General features: G+C 33.2%; 1 protein-coding gene across 14 annotated transcripts in view; it reads right to left on the bottom strand.

The window, feature by feature from the left end:
• Positions 1-615: 615 nt before the first annotated feature.
• The window catches only part of LOC119634776 (AF4/FMR2 family member lilli), a 302,476-nt gene continuing 282,560 nt past the window's right edge, over positions 616-20,531 (bottom strand). For 13 of the 14 annotated variants that reach the window (XM_038029132.1, XM_038029133.1, XM_038029131.1 and 10 more), the window contains 5 exons: positions 15,318-18,973; positions 15,081-15,177; positions 12,204-12,440; positions 4,774-5,422; positions 616-4,160 (listed from right to left, as the gene is read on the bottom strand). In XM_038029132.1, the coding sequence (XP_037885060.1) occupies positions 3,716-4,160; positions 4,774-5,422; positions 12,204-12,440; positions 15,081-15,177; positions 15,318-18,973 (5,084 nt within the window). In that variant the 3' untranslated portion in view covers positions 616-3,715. Of the gene's footprint in view, positions 4,161-4,773; positions 5,437-12,203; positions 12,441-15,080; positions 15,178-15,317; positions 18,974-20,531 lie in introns of those variants that run through there. The other variant, XM_038029140.1, reaches the window with a different exon arrangement.

Below are 20,531 nucleotides of genomic sequence, written 5' to 3'. Positions count from 1 at the left end.
GCATGAGAGATTAAAGGAAGAGAATCATTTTTTAAAGTTTTTTTAATTAGATGCTTTTAGTCCATATATATATATATATATATATATATATATATATATATACGTCTGTGTACTTCATGAACTTAAGAAAAATTATGTGAAAATATTTAAAAAAGCAAAAATAAATTGAATAAAATTATTTAAATAAATAACAACAAGTAAACACTTAATACTTAACGTAGGGGAAAATTAAATAAATTAAATAGAAAATACAATAAATTAAATAAAAAGAAATTCACTTATGTTTAAACAAAAAACCGAAACAAAATAACAACAAATTCAGAAATTAAAATTTTCACTTTTATTTTAGTTTTAAAACATTTCTTTCAAAGATTTTTCTCCTTTTTTCATTTTAACAAATTACTTATATTTTTAGTTTTAAATTTTTTCTTCAGGGTATTTTTATTACATTTCTTTTTATAGTTGTGTTGCTTAAAACACTTGAAAGTTTTTAACATAGTTCTGTTTGTGGATTTTAGGGTTTGCTTATTTTGTACAATTTTTCAATTGTGTTTCTTTCCTTTTTATCGACATATTTTACTTTTTATATATTTCTAGAGGTGTTTTGATTTTCGATTTTTTTTTTTTTTTGTTTTAATAAAAGTTGATTGAGTTCAAAAAGAATGCGACAGAAAATAATATTTACAAATTACGCGCTTCGATAGATAAATTATCAAAGTAAAGTAAATTTAAAAAAACTATTGAAGTTTCAATGATGTGTATAAGAACACAGGAGAAGCTGTTGTTTTATTCTATAATTTATATATTTATGTGGTTGTTTGATACTAATCATAAATTGTGTCGAAAAATAATTTTCTATTCTTTTTTTTACGTTTATTGTCTATTATTGGTTTGTAGTTTTAATTCTATATAAATAAAATGCAAATTAATCGGAAAAGAATGCATAGCAGCAGAAGTAATTTCACTTAAAAAGTTTACTATAGAATTTTAATTTTGCTTTTATTACGCATACAAATAAGTTTCACTGTACATTTCTTTGATTATGGCTTTTGTGGTTGTTTTTGCGAATTAAAACTTTCACTTTCTTATGCTCCCCTTTTTGATTTTTATTTTAATCTTTTATGACGATTTATAAACGATTTAACTGGCTTTGGCTGACCCTTAAAGGCAAGCGTAAATTTCTTTTTCAAACTATTTACCGTTATACAATTTGGTAAATAATTAATAAAAAGGATAATAGGCTTTTAGGCCTATTAGGATGAGGCTTTCCCAATGCATAAACACCAAGAGACATGACATTGTTTGATCACAGGCTTTACTAAATGATTTTTAATTTGTTCCATCTTTCATACCAGGTTCGTTTTGAGAAAAATTTTTCTTTATCTATAAAAACTTCATGGAAATCAATTATTGCAGCAAGCACAGAACTACTTTATACATTTTTAATAGAAATATTCGACTATATCCCTCCTATCATTTAAAGAGCCAGGCCCTGTGGTCACTATAACTAGAAAAATGGAAATCATTGATCATGCTCTCCTCTAGTAATATCTTCATACTTGTAGGAAGATTTTCTTCATGGTTTAGCAATTACACAATTCTTCACAATTTCTCTTTTTCAATGTATTATTAATTTTTAATGTAATTTCCCCGTTATTTTTCTCCAGGCGTTCTACTTTTTTAATTTATATTTCCAGGAAGTTTTTCGCGGAATTTAGGTATCAAGATGAAAAAAATTTAGATTAACAAAACATTTATTAACAACGAAGGCAATCACAATGAAGTGATCACAACACATCAGCGAAGTAATCACGTAGCCGAAAGTTAGTTCTTGCTAGGCAAATAGTTACGAAAGCGAAAGTCAATTTTTCATACGTGATTGCTCGCCAGATGTTTCGTTGCATCCCGTTTTCTTTAGCAATTTTTAATTTATTTAAGTGTTATATAGAAAAGTAATCATTTCTTCACTTTATATCGACAAAAAGATAAAGTTGTTTTATAACTGTACAAAAAAAAAAACAAACAAAAATTAAAATGCCGTTTTATTTTGGATTTATCTTTCCTTATTTTCCCATCATATTTCACACTTACTTGAAGTAAGTTGTTTGTTGAAATTTCTTAAAAATTCCACACTATGGTATTTATCTGACACTAAATTATTGCAGTGGTTGTAGAACATGATTGTGTAGAGCTAAGCAAATAAAAAAGGCTTTTTTATATCTTAAATTTCTACTATTTAATTTTGTTAAGGTGTATGTTCAATTAATGTTAATGAAATACACACAAGCTGGGGATGGAAACTTTTGATACTTGAAAAATTTATTCTGATACTCTTTCAAAGGAAAAAAAATTTTTTTGAAATTTAAAAAGATTGAACACGTTGTAACTTATACGCTTATATATTTTCTTCAGCACTAGCTATTGCGGACTTTTGTATGAGAATTCAGAAATGAATTTATGGAAATACCGAAAACGTTGCGCCTGTATGTTAAGCTTTTTGTGCCATGTCATATATATAAAAACGTACCGATTTCCTCCCATTAAAGCATGGGTTGAAAATATCTTATGTGTAGTTTTGCTAGTATTACTGTGACACGTTCAGATGTCAGTCCACAATAGCTTATGGGAACATAAGCGATTCTATAAAAAATTAACATTGTGCAGAGGTTTAGCGTTAAAAGTCGCTAATTTTTAAAAGATTTTTGCACACTAGCTATTACCAGTTGATAAATTTACACAAAAATGTAGCACAATGAGAATAGAGAACTTTTGCTTTTTGGATGTACTTTTGCTTTTGGATGTAACGAAAATTCATTCCGTTAGTTCAAAGCAAAAGAAATGGAATTGAAACGTTTGTTTCGGCTTTTTAACTATATGTTTCTTTTTTCTTTTACACTAGCTTTTGCTGACTTTTGCAATAAATTGACAGTTAGGCTTTTCAAATTGGAAATCCATTTGCATTGAGTATAGCATAGCATAGCACAGGCCGATTAATGAACTTTAATATTCTGACTTCATAAGCATATGTTTTAAAGGCCAAAGTTTTGATTGAAGCTTCAAAATTTGATTTCTTCAAAAAGGGATATGTTCATCTGCGCATCTTACTTAGAAAGTTTACATTACATTTAAAATTTTTGAATCAATCAGAATTTTTAAGAATATTAGCAGATTCAAAGAAGAAATAAAATTTAGAAATGATTTTATGCATATTACGAAAATGTTGGACCGGTCTGTTATGTCTTTTATGATCGGTTTCATTACAGAAGTTGTTTAAAATATCTTATGCTTAGAATTCTATTAGATTCTTTTTGTGGTGCTGACACGATCAGCTGTCAGTCCATAGTAAGTTATTGGAGCTGAAGGGATTATGTAAATGAAATTTTTAAAAGACTTTTTGTAAACCAAGCCGTCACCAGTTAATAAATTTACGAAAGTTACCAAATTTTGTTATTAGCTTCTCTTTTCAGTATGTAAATATTATTTTCCTTAGTCATATTTATAGTTTACAAACTATTTTCTATATGTTAATTATATTTTATATAATTGATTTTATATAATTCATGCATTTTTCTTCTTATTTCTGAGGAATAACTAATGTATAATTTGGCCACGATAGGCGACCAATTGTGTTAGTTATAGTTGTGGTAGTTGAGGTTGTTGTATTACTTCTAGAAGTCATACTTACCAAAACATGATTGACCAGATTATTATCGGGTCATTTGCTTAGCGAACTTGAATTACTTAGAGCGGTTGTAGTAGTCGATTTATAAGCTGTCGAAGAATTTACTAGAGTTCCCGAAGCTGGAGCCGGTGCTATACGTATATGTTTTGTTTTTGAATGCACCACATAATTGCCATCATTATGTGATGAACGTATGGTGGCCGATATGGAGACATTTGTTGCTGGGGATGGCTTATGTATTTGCGATATTAAATTATAACCACCCGTCCGTGGTATAGGACGTTTATTGGCTCGATTCGGACTAGCTTGATGATAATTTTGTGTAGAGGATGTTGCCGGTTGAATTTGCTTACCATGGCCAGTAGTGGATGAGTTGTTCGAATTAATATTTGGCGTAGTTGAGGAAGCTGAAATACGATCCAATTCAGTCATTGCCTCTTGTATGGCTCTTTCAAGTTGTGAGTTCAATTTTCGGCTCCTTTGGAATTGTTGCAATTTTTTTGTTTTTTTATTTTTTTTTATTTTTATTTTTATTTTTATTTTTTTTTAATTTTTTTTTTTTTTTTATATTTTTAGCAATGTCGCAGTAGAATTTGTAGTTGTGTTGTAAATGGTTAAAAGGAGTATTGGATTAAAAAAAAGTAAATTAAAATAAAAAAAATATATTTTTTTAAAACGAATCAACAAAAATTTAATATAAATTTGAAGACAAATTTCTAAATATATAAAACTAAGGCAAAACTAATTTAACTAAATTTCAAAAACAAAGCTACTAATTACTCAAAAAAAAAAAAAAAAAATTATTACTTTATATACCAATAAGCATTCCATACTTTTTAATTAATTGCATTATATTTAGAAAAAAGTTTTTACGCGAAAATTTTAAAGTAAAACGGAAATAATTTCGCCTAAATTCTTGGATTTAGAATAAAACAAAACAAAAAAAAAAATAAAAAAAAAAAATAGATATATTTCACTGTTCCCCGTAATTGTAAGAAGAAAGAAAACAAAACTCAATTGATTTATAAGAACCGACTTTCAAAAATTGTTTTCCTAACGACTTCCGGCAACTTAAACTCTAAAATGCTCACTTTCTGGTATCCTTTTGAGCTTTGTGATGGGCCTCCAGGCCTTCAGAAAGACTTTGTAATGAATTCACAGCCATTAGCTCAGAGTTGGAACGGCCGCCACCACCAAACCACTGCACCCATACCGATTCTCCATAATTATCGGGCATTTTCACTATTTTACCTGGCCAAGCTGGATAGCCGCGTGCTGGACCCCATATTAGTTCACCTACAGCAAATGTACGCTGTAAACTTACCGCCAAAGGTGGCGTAACCGTCACTGTCGACAATGTCGATGACGACGATGATGACAATGGTGAAATTTTTATGATATTATTTGCATTATTATCGATTTCTTCAATCGAATTCATATCTACGTGTGTTGAAGCTTTCATGGATGATTTTAAACGATTTCGCGTTTGCTTTAACGTTTGTTGTTGTGGGGACTTTTTATTTTGTATTGATGACGCTGGGGCTTGTGATAAGGGCAACGGTGCTTTTGATGAAGAATTTTGTAAATTCAATTGATGTGGTTGCTGTTGTTGTTGCTGCTGTTGTTGTTGCTGTTGTTGTTGTTGTTGTTGAAATTGTTGTTGATATAATGGGTTTGGTGTGGACGATGGTGGCGGTGGTGTTATCATTAAAGTGGTTGTAGGAGAATTTTGTGGTGAATCTAAAGAAATACCACTTTCAATAAGAAAACACAATACAACAATTGCAATAATTCATGTTACAAATGCATATGTATTACATAGAGGAGGGAGTGGGGGGAAGAAGCGAAGACAGACCGAGAATTTCATATATGTTCAGCCGATGAACGTATAGTAGCTTATGAGAATGTTATGATGAGAATTTTAACTATGTTTAAGCGATGAAAGGTAAATGAATTATTCAGATCCAACACCTTTTAATTAAATTTTATTTAAATTATGAAAAATTCATTTCTGGATTCAAACTCCTTTCGTTTTCCTATTAAATTTTTTATCCTTGTCCCCGGCAAAGAAAGATAGTGTGAAAATATGTAATCTCTTCCATATGACAGTCACCACACAGTAAATCAATATTAATTTTATTAAAAAAAAAAAAAAAAAAAAAAACATTTTTTTTCCGAATTATAGTTGGTTTTTGTTCATCATGTGTTGGCGAAAAGACAGTGAGCGGCATATAAAAGATGTAAAAAAAAAAAAAAAAAAAGGTGAAATTATATCGCCGCCATAAAACGCATCATCAGACTTTGGCCGCAATAAATCATGACAAAAAATCTTTATTAATACAATATATTGTTCGAACATTCGAGTTTTATATACTGCATACCTATACATATATACATATAAATACATATATATGTATTTACATAAATAAACGTTTTATATAGTTGTTGTCTCCGTACAAGTATATCGAGCATCGATGGTATTTGCTGCTACTCAAAAATGTTAAATTGATGAGGTTCATGAATACATTTTTGTGTGTGTTGCTTGAAAATTGAGAGATATTTTCATTTATTTTTTATCCTCTTGTTTTTTTTTCCTTAATTTTCTATTTTTTTTTTTTCTCAATTTATCGTGGGGTTAAGCTGGTCATACTAGATAACTCAGCATGTTTGTGACATTCAGAAATACATGCCGCAGATACCTTTAAAGGTTTGCTTGAAAGTATTATATCGATTTACATATTATATGCCTTGTCTCGTCAGTTGGAAGAGAAAAGTGAAGCTTTGGATACATGCTCTCTCGATTAAGGGCGAGAAATGAGATTGTAAAGTGGACCACCATTTAGTCAGCTGCATGCCTACTAGTAGTAGGTAGTTGTTAAAAAAGTTTGCAAGCAACGAACCGCAAAACAATTTTGGCACGCCCACTATTTCTAACAGTTTAGGTATCTACAGTTCGTCTTGATGTGAATCCAACTCTTCCCCAAAAGCTTTTGTTTGTATTAAGCCATTATTAAACAATGAGTTTTAAGTGTGTCTTTCTCTCTCTCTCTCTCTCTCTCTCTCTCTCTCTCTCTTTCGGTCGTTCTATGACAAAGGCATGGCTCATTTTTGTCTTTCATCAGACATTGAATATTTGATAACCAATTTCCACAAATAAAACATAAACAAAATACTATTTGGATTGACGTGTTTTTGTCGTCAATGGGAGACGAAACGAAATTAATATATAAAATGTAAAAAATTATTTGAAAAACTTTTCAAGCTGCTCGACAATTCTTTTTTGCGGTTTATTTAATTAAATTTTGTATATATAGGAAGGAGAGAGCGAGCGAGCGAGAGCGAGAGAGAGAGAGAAAGCTGAATGTTTGTTTGGTTGTTTGTTATAGTGACAATTTTTAAAATATTTAATGAAAATGCCATTAATGTGTGTAGCTGCTGTCTGGGCTTAACAGCATCAAATGCATTTGTTTTATGTAACTGTTCAAGTTATACGCAATCGTGGTTTTGCTGTCAGCATTGTTGCGGTCGTAAGAATTGATTGCAAGTTATTCGAACGTGAATACCAAAGTGTTGAAAAAATGAGATAAAAATCAATGCATTTTGAATTTAATAAACCAACACATTCAACGTATTGCTAACGATGGCCTATCAATTTTATCAGTGACGCTTGACAAGCGACCGGTAACTGTACGAAACGAAACCACAATTTCACCTCTTGTACAAAACAAAAGCAAAATTGCACACATTTTTTTTTTTTTCCACTTTTTATCCACTTATGCAAGAAATCTAATCTAAAGATTAGCACGTTTTATTTAGTCAGATGCTGGCGATGTGATTAACAGCAGAAAAATCAGAACAAATCAAAAGAAAAAGAGTACAGCACCCCATTGGGGTAATGCATACAATCTCTTAAAAGGTTTGCGAACGAAGCCTACATTAATTAAAGGGTAATTTTATACTTTCTAGCAGATCACGGGAACATATTAGTAGAAGTGATTTGTCCGTTTGTAACATTAAAACTACCAATGTTTTTTTATATACACAACATGTGACATCTATTAATGTGATTCAGTTTTGCAGGGAACTGCCGTACCCGCAACACTGAAGATAGTCTAATATTTGGTACTTATATGCCCCAATCGATTAAGGATGTTGAGAATGAAAGAATGATTGCGTGTCGCTCGCAGAGTTGTGAAAATAAGTATTGGCCATCAGTGTCTCGAAAACTCTAGCAACAAAAGCAACAAAAAATTGATTGCACGCAGTTTTGAAGGCATTATTTTCAAGCTCGAAATTGTCCACTTTGGCAGTGCGAGGGTTGAAAGAAAGCGTACACATTGCCGACTCCTGAGATATATATATATATATATATATATACTTTTGATTACGCTAAGCTTTTCAAATCGAGTCTTTCCAGTTTATGCGTCCGCCCGTGAAAATATCCATGAACACACCTGGCTAAATATGATGGATGAACGAACCAGAGCGAGAGTGATAAAGACACACACACACACACACACACTTGCTTGAGGAAAATTGTAAAGTGAAATTTTCATTGTAAATATACTCGCGCTAGAGATATCATTGCAAGACATTTTTATTTTTTTCATTTTGTATGGTTAGTAAAACTGTCATCGACATCTGTCGATGTCTCACGTCATTTGGTATATTAGTAGCTAGATGAGAGTGGCTTTTGTCATTGCTGGAAATTATTGTCGGCGACTTGTCAAAGTGAATTAATTTATTGAACAAAAAAAAAAAAAAGTGCTCCATAGCACGGTTTATAACGCCTTGTTTTACCTTGTTTTATAACCATTTCCGTCAATAGATAAAACATTTTTATTAGACAACATTAAGCAGTGGCTTTCAAATAAATCGCATAACGAATATATTAAGGTAACATCTGTTGTTCATAAAATGTTTCAATAAAAATTTGATTTGAGATGCAAAAAAAGAATGGCCAATGGCAAACTTGTGGCTCTTCCCACGAAATTATTGCAAAATCCGAGATCCCTCTATTAATATAGAGTGAGAGAGAAACTTTGCCATAAGAGGGACAATTATATTTAAAAATTAAGTTCTATGGAAAACACAAAAAGCACACGCGCCACATTTTTCTCAAATTACAACTATTTTTTTACATACTAACACAATTGCATAAATAATTTAATAGTTGAAGGAAATAAGTGAAGGAAATAAGTAATTTTGATACAAGGAATTATTATTTTTTTACTCGTATGAAAAATTTGTGGGCGAACGTTTTTGTTTTTTGGAAAGACTGCGCTACCGGCAATGTATTAAATTTTAGATGAAAAAAAAAAATAAAAAAAATCATCTATGAGAAAGAATTTTTCTAACATCAATCTATTAAAGGAACGTCACTGCAGTTGCGAATGACTTTCGAAAGGAAGAATCCTGTTGTCAATTTTTCACAAAATTAATGTTTTTTTTTTTTATCTAAGATGATCCCTTAAGTGGACAATAATGATTTGAAAAGATGGTTGCAAGCGTGACGATATTTTACCTAACGCAACAGTCATGTAACAGTTTATAGGCATTTAAATGTCCAAAGAGAGTTTTTTTTTTTTTTAAACACTGTTCACTGTTCATGTCACTCATCCCAACTTCAATAATTTTCATTTCAAAGAGATGGACGACTGAGAGGGCTGAGAGGGGGGATTTTCGATAGGTCATTTTTATCAACAAAAAATCTAGGTTTTTGTTCAAACACATACTGTTCGCAAAAAAGCATCAATGTATCCAAAACTCCGCCCGTATTGTATATGCTGCAAACATGTAGGTTAGATGATCCTTTTTTTCGTTTCGAATTTGCGTCAGCTACATGCTTCGCGTTACGGAGGCCGTCAACTTAAAGATGTCTTGCAAGAATGGCTACGGTGTTGCCATCTTTTGTTATTTTTCAATGCTTACGAGTAGGTGCGAATATTATTAGTCTGTCACATGTCCTTCCAAACAAAATATGTAAGAATTGGAAGAAACGTCTTTTTTTTTTTTTGGGCTCCTACAATGACGTTCCTTCTTATCCGATTTTGCGTGAAGGAATCCTTCCGACTCCAAGAAAAATAAGAAAACCTGTTGCATTTTTATGCTATAAGAGTTAAATAAAATATTGATAAGTTAATTCGTTGACTGGAATGATGGACTGATCTCCACCGTCTTTAATGTCTATCATGAGCAGGAATTTTAAATCATCTTAAATAATAAGACGAATGGAAAATCTCCAAAATTGAGTTAATCTTCTAAAATCTGATATTATTATATACTAAGACGACTTGTTAATAACATAACTAGGCGTGATGTAAACTAAAATCTCTCAGTGATGAGAACCTGTAGATAAGTACATTTATAGCTAACGACAAACTTCTTGTGTCTTAAGAGATTAGTCCTTTCAAAATATATTAATATTTTGCAGGAACGAAGGGATAAGCGAGCGGTTCCCATTGTCGATTAATATAAATCTTAAAATTGCTTTTATGAAATTAAAAATTTTTATCAAATTTATTATTTTCTGATACACTCTGAGGAATACCGCGTGCGGTAATAGCATGTGCAACGCGCAGAAGTCATAAAAAAAAAAAAATCTTCAGAGAACAATGAAATAAAAAAAAACTCGCCCGCCCGCATAGAATATATCGATTTTTTATTGGGTAACTGGGTGTATTATTATTATTATTAGTCAACTATAGGATGAGATTCCCTTTTAATTTTTGTTTTGCATTAATATTATTAAATTTTTCCTTCACTTGTTTCTTTTTTTAATATTCTTGCGAATCTGAACTCGGTTTAGGATGAATATAAAAAACAAAAAAAAAAAAAAAACAAAAAAAATAAGAAGGAAGAAAATTACTTTGTCTACAATCAAATTATCCGTTATCCCTAACTAACATATCGATTCCTATACATAATTCCTAATAATACGATGATAAAGTCAATCAATGAATAAATACATATATCATCGGTAATACAGAAAGGAGCAACAAAAAAAAAAAATATGTATATATATATATAAAAATAAATAAAAAGTGCTTTGAGAAGCAATAAAAACAATTCAACCGTGAATAATGAGATTTGTGAAAGCGTAACGATGAAATCGATATATAGTAGAAAAACAAATATTTTTGATTTTTTTTTTTTAGCTTCAGCTTAAGAAGAATTTCTAAACACTTACTACGTAATTGCGTACAGCAACCTACAGCAGCAAATTATTCTACTGCGACCAAAAAGTAAGATCAATTTAATTAATTATTCTTTTATCAAATCTATTTTGGCCTCTCTCTAGCGCATAATAATCAAATAATATTCTTTGCTAATAGTTTGGCCCGGCGGAAGGAATTCATAGTGCACAACATCACGATAATAGAGGAGAACTGCATTTTTGAGCGACTTTGGCGCGGTTTTTTCGATCGTGGCTGATCTTGTGCGCGATCTTTGCTCGATTGATCGGTTTCTTCTGATACGTATGCGTAAATTCAAGTCTCAATTCTCATTTGGAATGGAATTTTTTTTGCCTAACACAATCATGCACATTGTAAAAATCGGGAAAACTATTTTTGTGTCATGCAAAACCAGGCGCAGCTGGAACGATAACTAATATGATTTATGATTCAAAATTTGACATAAATATCTGTCACAATGCGATAAATTTAGAACAAAAAAAAAAAAAAAAAGAATTGAACATTTCTCATATTTGATATATCCGGGGAAATTGACTTGAATTTCCATTGATCTTACTTTTTGGGCATAGTATTATATGGTCAAATCATCAACGGTTACGAATGGAATAATAAACTGAAACTATCCACTGCTCAAGTGCAAGTAAAGTGCCTTTACATACATTTTATTATATTATATATGAATAAATAAATACATTGATAAACTTCGATGGTATTAGTAAAATAATTGCGGCTAATCAGATTATAAAGAGTATATGGCTAAAGCGTAATATGAGTAGATCAAATGACGAGAACGTAACATGAAAACGAAAATGACGACAAACAAGAAGAAGAAGAAGAATAAAAAGAAATTATACGTAAAATATGTTATAAATTAAATCGAAAATAAATGATAAAGAGCTATATGAATGAATGGGTGAGTAAATGTGTTAAGTGAGTAAGTGTAAGTAAGTGTAAGTAAGTGAGTGAGTGAGTGAATGAGTGAATGAGTGGATGAGGTGTTTGGAGCAAAAGAATAATCAACACAATGTTATGACATATATATATATATATATACGTACGTTAGAGATTTTTGTGTGTTTTGTGTAAATTTCAACATTCCAAAGGACTCGCAAATAGGGTGTATGCGTACGTGTGTTTGTTATTTAGCAAATGATTACCAAACCATACAAGCATTGGTACAATTTGGTGCTTTGGTGCGCATTTGTTTACTTTTTTTCCGTTTAAATTTTTTTTTATTTTTTTTTTATTTATTTATTTTTTTTTTGTTAACTTTGTTTATGTGCAATGGAAAGTAACTCTCTAAACATATTAACAATATTACTTACCATGAGAGTCAGGTTGTGAATTATGACCGTGCTGTTGTTGTTGGTGGTGTTGTTGTTGTTGCTGCTGCTGTTGCTGCTGTTGCTGCTGTTGTATAAATCCCAAGTTGGTTATACCTTGTGTTTGGGTGACATTGCCACCTATCAACTGATATTGCGGTGGTGTTTGCACGCGACGAATTTTCACATCCGTTGGTTTGTAAATATTTGCGTTTTGATATGCGGTCGATATAACAACGCCTGCATTACAAATAATCAAAATCAAAGATAAAAAAAAAGGGGAGATATATTGAGAGAGAAAGAGAAAGAGAGAGAGAGAGAGAGAGAGAGAAAGAGGAAGAGAAAAACCACAATGAATATATGTATATTTTAGTAGCAGTATTAAATCAGATTTACGCAAAAAATAAGCCTACGTTGTCATACTATGTCAACACATCAAAAATCAGTGTATGTCTGAAAAGAAAAAACAGCTAGATTGCTGACACAATCCTCTTTTCTTGTCGCCATAAGTTGATTTTCATTCATACACTCCATCGCAGATTAGACGCATAATTATCTTGTCATTGCGTTTGCGACCTACATGAAGCCCTACGAAGGATTTAAGGGTTGATTCAAAATTTATTTTCCCTTTTTTCAACTATATGTTTGCCTATTAAGCGACCAGCTTGTCCTTATGTTTTTATTTGTTATCTTTAATCAGTTCAACTGTCCATGATTCCGTCCTTCTTTCCGTGCTCACTTCACATCACTTTTCAACCGTATATTCATTTATGGACGCGTGCCTTTCTTCGTCCATTGTTCTAATCACTGAATTTTAAGTGATTAAGATAACAAAACACAGAAGGATATGAAACTCGATATAAACAGTTTTAGTGCCGTAAGGCTTTGATAATTAAGAAATTCCCCATGGCTGATAGTAGTTATTAGCAATAATAATTTTGCAGCTCCTAGTAGTACATATTGATCTAAAATGTGATACCTATAATGATTATTGGAGAAGTGAACTGACCCTCAGAGTTGAAAATTTGTGAAAATCTTAATTAATCTGTAAATCCAAGAGGGGTATCCGAAATTCTCTTTAGAACGACCATAGTGTATGTGTTTCCTTATTTTGTATTTTTTTTTTTTTGCCAAAATACACACTTATATGTGTTTTGTATATTTTTCCACATAATACCCACCAAGGGGGTCCTTATGTAATAACAGCACACACTTACTACCCATTAAATGATGACTTCCTTAAAGTAACTACGCACAGGCTTTAAAGTCTTACCCATATCAGCAGTACGTAGTACGTCTGTATCGATTCTCGTTACAAATATGTTTGTCGGTATGTTTTCCCATTTATATCAGTATACAACACAAGTATAGCATAGCTTTATGGCTATAATTTAATGCTATGCTCTATTGAAGTTTAGAAAGATTTTTCTAATTTTTTTGTTATCGTTATTATTATTATTGTTGTTGTTGTTGCTGCTATTATTATTATTATATTTATTTACTTATGCCTATGGATATGCGTTGCTCTTATATTTGATGTGTGCGTAACGGTATCTAATAGTGCATGGAATTTATGACACCCATTGCTCTAAAATCATTGGCATATAAAAATCTTTAGCTTTTCTTCTTGTTTTTTTTCTTTTTTTCTTTCTTTTAAATATATTTTGGACTGAATGAATAAAAATGTATGGCTGATTTTTTTTTTTTTTTTTTTTTTTTTTTTGTAAAAAAAAAAAATAAAAGAAATTTTTTTATGTTGAAACTTTTTTCTATTTGTACCTAATGTTGCGTTTTAATATCGTTTGATTTTACTCTCAGTGCTGTACTTTTTCTTTCCTAAACACTTTGCTGCTTGCTATCATAAAATTTCATCTTTTCTTTCTCAATTTTTCTAAAGGAAATATTTTAATAAAGGTTTTTCAATAATAACAAATTTTCTTACCCCCCCTCCACCCTCCCCCCTCCTTCACCCCTCACCACGTCAGTATAGATAGCTAGATAGATAGATATTCGGTCGATTGCCTGTTTCAAAATTTATTAGGTTTGTTCAAATACATAAAAGATACCTTAAGGATTTGATGTAGTTTGATTTTCATTGCTATTTATACGTCGAGGTTTAGCTTGATTTGCGATTTTACTTTGTTTTGTTAGTATATCGAAATTTCCCTAATACTTGCATAGAGGGGATCTAATGCTTTGGATTTAATGGAATTTTTATGATGGATATTACGGTTGTTTTTCTTTTTTTTATTGTTTCGCCGTTTCCTTCGTTGTTTTCACAACAACATAATGGTAAAGTGAAGATTTTATCAAGAGATAGCGAGACATAATCATTTTGTTGTTCCTTTTGCAATTATTATTGCAGTGTGCGTGTTTTTATAAATAAAACCGAAATTCCATTTCAAAAATTATGGGAATAAGTTGGGATTTCTTAACTTATTTCAAAGATTTAGGTAAGTAGCCTATCTTCCTTAAACAAATGGTAAGAATAGCATAGTTATCGTAACGGTGGCATTGTCGTTTGTCAATTTGGACGATCAGTTTCAGTTGTAAAACATTATTAAAGAAAGAAATGTGAAGTTCAAGTATTGCGTGCAGCTTCGTGGGCCTTGTTTGCTTTTTAACATTGACGGATAAGCATATGTAGGCAAAAAATTTAGGTTAATTTCGTATATGTAGGCAAAAAATTTAGGTTAATTTCGTATGCATTTCTTTTTCTATCCTTAGATTTAGAATCTTTGCATGGAATTACAAGATTAATTAATTTCCATTTCTTATGAGCACTTTCCAGGCTTATGAGTAACAATTTAAGTAAGACAGGCTTTGGCAAATGAAATTTTATTTGCTTTTGTTTATATAGTTGATGGATAAAGCACTTACCTCTCTCGCAATCCGTAGTCGACGGAGATTGGCGACTATCAGAACTTTGCGGTGAAACAGCTCCACCATCTGGCTCTGAGCTGGATACACATTGAACCTGTGATTATATGAAACAACAAATATTTAAAATTTTATATTCGTAGAGTTAAGGTAGTTTTAAAAACATTCCCGTCGCGTCACAAATATAAATATGTTTTTTTTTTTTTGTTTTTAATTTTTAGAAAAAATTTTCCTTACCATGTCACTGCCACTGCTGCGATGGCTAGGCGGCCTCTCTGGACTTCGAGGACTGTGAGTGGTTGTGTCGGGAGGACTGCCTGCCACTGACCGCGCACCATTACCATTCATAGCCGAGGGTGATGATGATGAAGTAGCCGTTTCTAAAACAATACCTACTTGATCGTTAACCATAGCATTTAGATTTTGTTGTTGCTGTTGCTGCTGTTGATGATGTTGAATAGTTTGTAAAGTGACTGTTTGCTGTTGAGATGTTACCAATTGTTGTTGCTGTTGTTGTTGTTGTTGTTGCGGTTGAGTGGTTTGTTGTTGCACTTGAATGGTGCTATTCTGTTGTTGCTGTAATAGATTTTGTACGGTACTTTGTTGTGTAGTCGCAGTCGGCATCACCAAACCCATAGGGGTTGAATAGATTTGACCGATTGGACTCAATTGACCGTTACTGCCGACTATGAATTGTTGACCCGTGGCTGCTGGTGAGATGAATTGCTTGCTTGTTTGCGGAGATGCAGCTCTTAACATCATTGTGCCTTGCGGTGTAGTGGCGGTTAGTATACTTGTTGTGGGTGCACAGGCTCCAACATTCTGCAATTGTAGTAGGGTGGTTGTGTCTGGTCGCATGACAAGGCCTGCGGGCACTAACAGCTGTTGTCCAATAAGATTCATTGGTTGTATAAGTTGTCCATTCTGTAGCAATATTTGTTGTGTTTGTGGGTGAGCAGGAGCTGCCGTAGCTGGTTTATTAACAACAATACCTTGTATGCCCGAACCCAATTGGAATTGTTGATGGTAGGGCGTAGTCGTGGTGGCGGCAGAAGCTGTAGTTAGTTGCACTACTTGCGGTTGATTTGATGTTTGTTGTTGTTGTTGTTGAGCTGCCGCTGCTACAGTAGCGGCATGTTGTTGCAAAATGGTGGCCGTTTGATTCGGTATTGTTGGTGAAATTTGAGCCGTTACATTTTGCCCGCTACTAATGAGTGTAGGACTTGTCGAGTTTTTACGTTTCTTGGCACGTCGCTTTAAGTCAGTTGCTTGCGAAGTAATGATAATGCGCTGCCCTTGTTGTTGAGGTACAGACGTTTGCATATACGTTCCTAATGGCTGCTGGACTTGTATTTGAGATACCATTTGACCATCTAATGTCGTAAACTGTTGTTGTGTGGTAGCAGTAGCAGTTTGCGGTTGTTGCTGTTGTATAACATAACCTCCATTTGTTAAATTATTCAAGACTACAGTCTGTTGACCTAAAACTCCAGCGGTTGTAGCAGTAGTGGGGGCACTTATCAATTGATTACCCGCAGTAATGATCGACTGATTACCGGTGGTGTGAATTATGTTACCAGTGTTTGTTAGTACTTTCGCTCCGTTATTAGCTAAAATATTCTGACCGGTTGAATTAAGTATAACGGTGGTAGGTTGCAATTGTGTATGCGTACCAGCCGTTGTTGCAGCCTGACTAACAATGTAACTTGCACCATGTTGAGGTTGTATTGTTGCCGCTAACTGTCCAGTACTATTTATTACTTCCATTTGCCCTGTTCCTTGTTGTTGTATAATAACATTCGCAGTACCAGGTTGAGGGGCTGTTGCATTTCCACCGGCAATTAAAAGCTGATGTTGTGGCTGCTGCTGTTGTTGCTGTAGAACTTGAGTTTTCGCTTGAGAAGTTGGCATCACAATTAGTTGACCCGTCGAAGTCATTATGATTTGAGAGTTTCCGGGTTCATTTGCTTTAAGTATGGGTTGCAGTTGTACTTGATTGATAGGTATGGCCGTGCTTGTTGAGATTTTTTGTAAGGTAGCCTGAATCTTTTGTGTCGTTGCGGGTGGTGGTATGATATTGAAGCGCTGCTGGCTGCCTGCTGTAGTAGTAGTTGTAGCTGCCCCTCTATTTCCGGCTATTGTTGTTACCGTAGTTCTGGTCGATGTGCTCGGTGTATTGGCGGCCAAGATTTTTTGTTGTGGACCACTTTGAATTTGGGCGTTACTTTTAATTTGTCGTACAATGCGTACTTGCTGAGGTTGATGAGACGGTGTCGATGGCTGCGGTGGCTGTTGTTGCAAGCGAATTTGCATTGTTGGTTGCGGTGGCATTGGTGATATGGCCGGCGAAGGTGCCGCCCTTGAAGTGGAAATTCGTGAGCTGGTAGACTCGACAGAGCCAGCAGGTGAAGGGGGACAAGGTCGTGGACTTTCATGACTGGTAGAGACAGCACCTACTTGTTCTGGCTTCTTCGTACCGTCGGGTGTCTGACGTTGCAAGTCGGGTGTAGATCGTGGTCCGCCAACTGTACTCGAAGACACTGGAGATTCCTGGGCTACTGGCACTAGCTTGACCGGTGGTTTTATGTGATTAGTTCCAGCAGACATGTAAAGAGAGTTTTGTTGCTGCGTTTGTAAAGTTGGTTTTGTAATGTTTTTAATTTCATATGTAGTTAGGGAGTTTCCTAAATTCATAGAAATTTTTGCTTGACTAGTCTGCTGGGCAGCTGGGGTTTGCTGCTGAGTAACGCATTTACGTTGATTGGTTGCGAATTGTTGAGGACGATAATAGATATTGGCATCATGAACTGCATTTTTTTCAAGAGTAGCTTCTATTTGGACTGGTTTCTCAATCACAGTTTGTTCACATATTGATTTTTGGGTTTCTTCCATATCGTCCTCTGCTTCGTCTTCTTCGCCACTTTCCTCCTCTACTTGCGCTTCCTCATCGTCTTCCATATCTTCTTCGTCTCCCGCTTCTTCTCCATTATCATTTTCATTTTCATCATCTTCATATTCTTCTTCCTCCTCTTCTTCCAGTTCAGGGCTTTGCTCGGTTGCCTCAATGCTTTCGTTAACTAATATGTTGTCTTCAATTTCCTTATTTTCAATTTTAAATTCATCTTCATTATCATCTTCCGATTCTTCTTCCATTTCCATATCCTCGTCAGGATTTTCGACTTCTTCCATTTCATTATCATTCACCACAGTTACATTTATTATTGAATTTTCAAGTAACGCGTTTGTTGGCTGTAAATAGTCGTTACCTGCATCTTCCTTTAGATTCGTTTTGAACTCTTTGCTGTTATTGGATTCATTTAAAATGTAATTAGTTCGACTATCACGTGAATCTGACCATTGAAAGTGCCCAGCATTTGAATTTATTGTTGGATGGCTTTGCATTTGAGCATCTACTGAATTTCGTAAATCATGTGGCAATGGTGGTATACGGTCTACATGCGGCCAAATTTTATTGCCACCTTGCGGTAAGTTAGAGCAAGACATTCTTATGTTACCGTTACAGTTGCCATTGATATCGTGGTTGTTGCCATTAGAATTGCTGCCGGTATTAGAATTCGTTTCAAATGTTTCGGTTATCACATGCTGTTGATTTTGATCCTTTTGATTAGTGTGTGGCTGCCGGTGCTGCTGTGTTTGTGGCTGTTGAATGGCAGGCGGTAACATTTTATAGTTTTGACTAGATTGTTGCTGTTGCTGTTGTTGTTGTTGTTGTTGTTGTTGTTGCTGAAGCTGTTGTTGTTGCTGCTGTTGATCATTAACAAATAGCGAAGATTGAGACGCAGGTATTTGATTACTGTTTGGCGGCATATCATTAACATTTCTACCGTGGCTACTAATAGGTTCCGCCAGATGTAGCTTACGACGTTTGGCATCTACAATAATAGGAAAAGAAAAAACGAAATATGGTTAGTTATGCGCTTTACCGAATGAATTGCAAAATTATATATAACAGCAATTGGGAAAAAAGGTTATATGTATATAGTTTAAACATACTCTAGTGCTCTTTGCACTATAAAGCTCCCGCTGCTTTAACAGATGTTAAGATTGTTATACATTGACATCATTTGCATTTTGATGAAGAATTTCGAAAGTTTACTTTTCCTAATAATGATTTATTGATTACAGACAAGAGAAGGCGTGAGAGAGAGAGAGAGAGAGTGAGTTAAAGACAAAGGAAGAATGTATCGATGGATGGTTAGAAACGTCACGGTAGTCTATATATTATGGTCCATGTTTATTTGCTGTTCTCTCTATGAAACATTGCAAAGTTTATGATGATGTTGAAAAAAAAAACTTTTTTATTGCCAGGTAGCCGGTTATTAATCATCTCTTACAGACATCATAACACACACAATAGACAGAAAGACAGACATGCATGCATGTACACAGTAGCAAGGAAGGTAAAAATAAAAATGAGAGGGAAAGAGTTATTTATTTACAATGCAGTCAAAGTGAATAATGTGGAAAAGTTTGCGAATGAATATATGGGTGACGACGATGAAGTATGTTGTGTGAGCGAGTGTGTGTGTGTGTGTGTGTGTGTGTGTGTATGCGCGCGCGTTTATGTGCAGTAAATTAATTCAACTGTTTCTTTTGTGTATTGTGTTTTTATTTTAATTTTCTTTTTTTTTTTTTTTTTGTTTTTCTGCAAAACAAACAGAAAAACGTTTCATAAAAGCAATCAATTAAAATCCATCGATAAACATCTACCGACAACATAAAAACGCAAAACGTGCATGTATTGTAAGTAAAAACATAAACATATATATATACATGAACATGTTAATGTAGAGGTTAACACGCACTGTATCAAATAGAAAGAGAGATTAAATATGGAAAAAGTCTAGACTTTAGTCTAAACATGAAAATAAGTTTGTATGTAAAGTATGCGATCAGAGTGGTACAAATGAACAGTTACGTTATTAAGTGTTGACATTTATTAGGAGGTATCAAATATATTTTCATATCATTAATCTGATAATTTTTATGTAACTTTTATGCAACATAACTTAGACAATGTTAACGCAATGGACAATTATAGGTTGCTTTAGATGTAACTAAGCACGTAACATGAATGTCATGAAAAATGGAATGGCTAGTGTGTTGCCAGTCATCCTATGGACTCTTCAAATTAATTTCTTTCCTAAAATTAATTTTCTTAGCAAATTTTTTAATCAGTTTGGTTATCACATGAGCTGCAAACTGCGCAGAGATAGAGAAATGATTTGCTTCTTTGAAAGCCTGAATTCTTTTAATGGAAAACGATTAGATGTTATCTGCTTTTTAAAGATTTTCAATAAACACATACTTTTGCGTACAAACTGGGCGCCAGTTTTGGGTTTACTAAAAAGGACAGAGTTTCGTAAAATATATTTTATAAGCGCTCGGAAATTCACATATGCAAGAGTAAGCGTAGAAAAATTTTTTTTG

Source organism: Glossina fuscipes, unplaced genomic scaffold, assembly GCF_014805625.2.
Source record: "Glossina fuscipes isolate IAEA_lab_2018 unplaced genomic scaffold, Yale_Gfus_2 3, whole genome shotgun sequence".
NCBI lineage: Eukaryota > Metazoa > Arthropoda > Insecta > Diptera > Glossinidae > Glossina > Glossina fuscipes.
The sequence above is the reverse complement of the archived record's forward strand: the minus strand, read 5'-3'. Positions and strand labels throughout refer to the sequence as shown.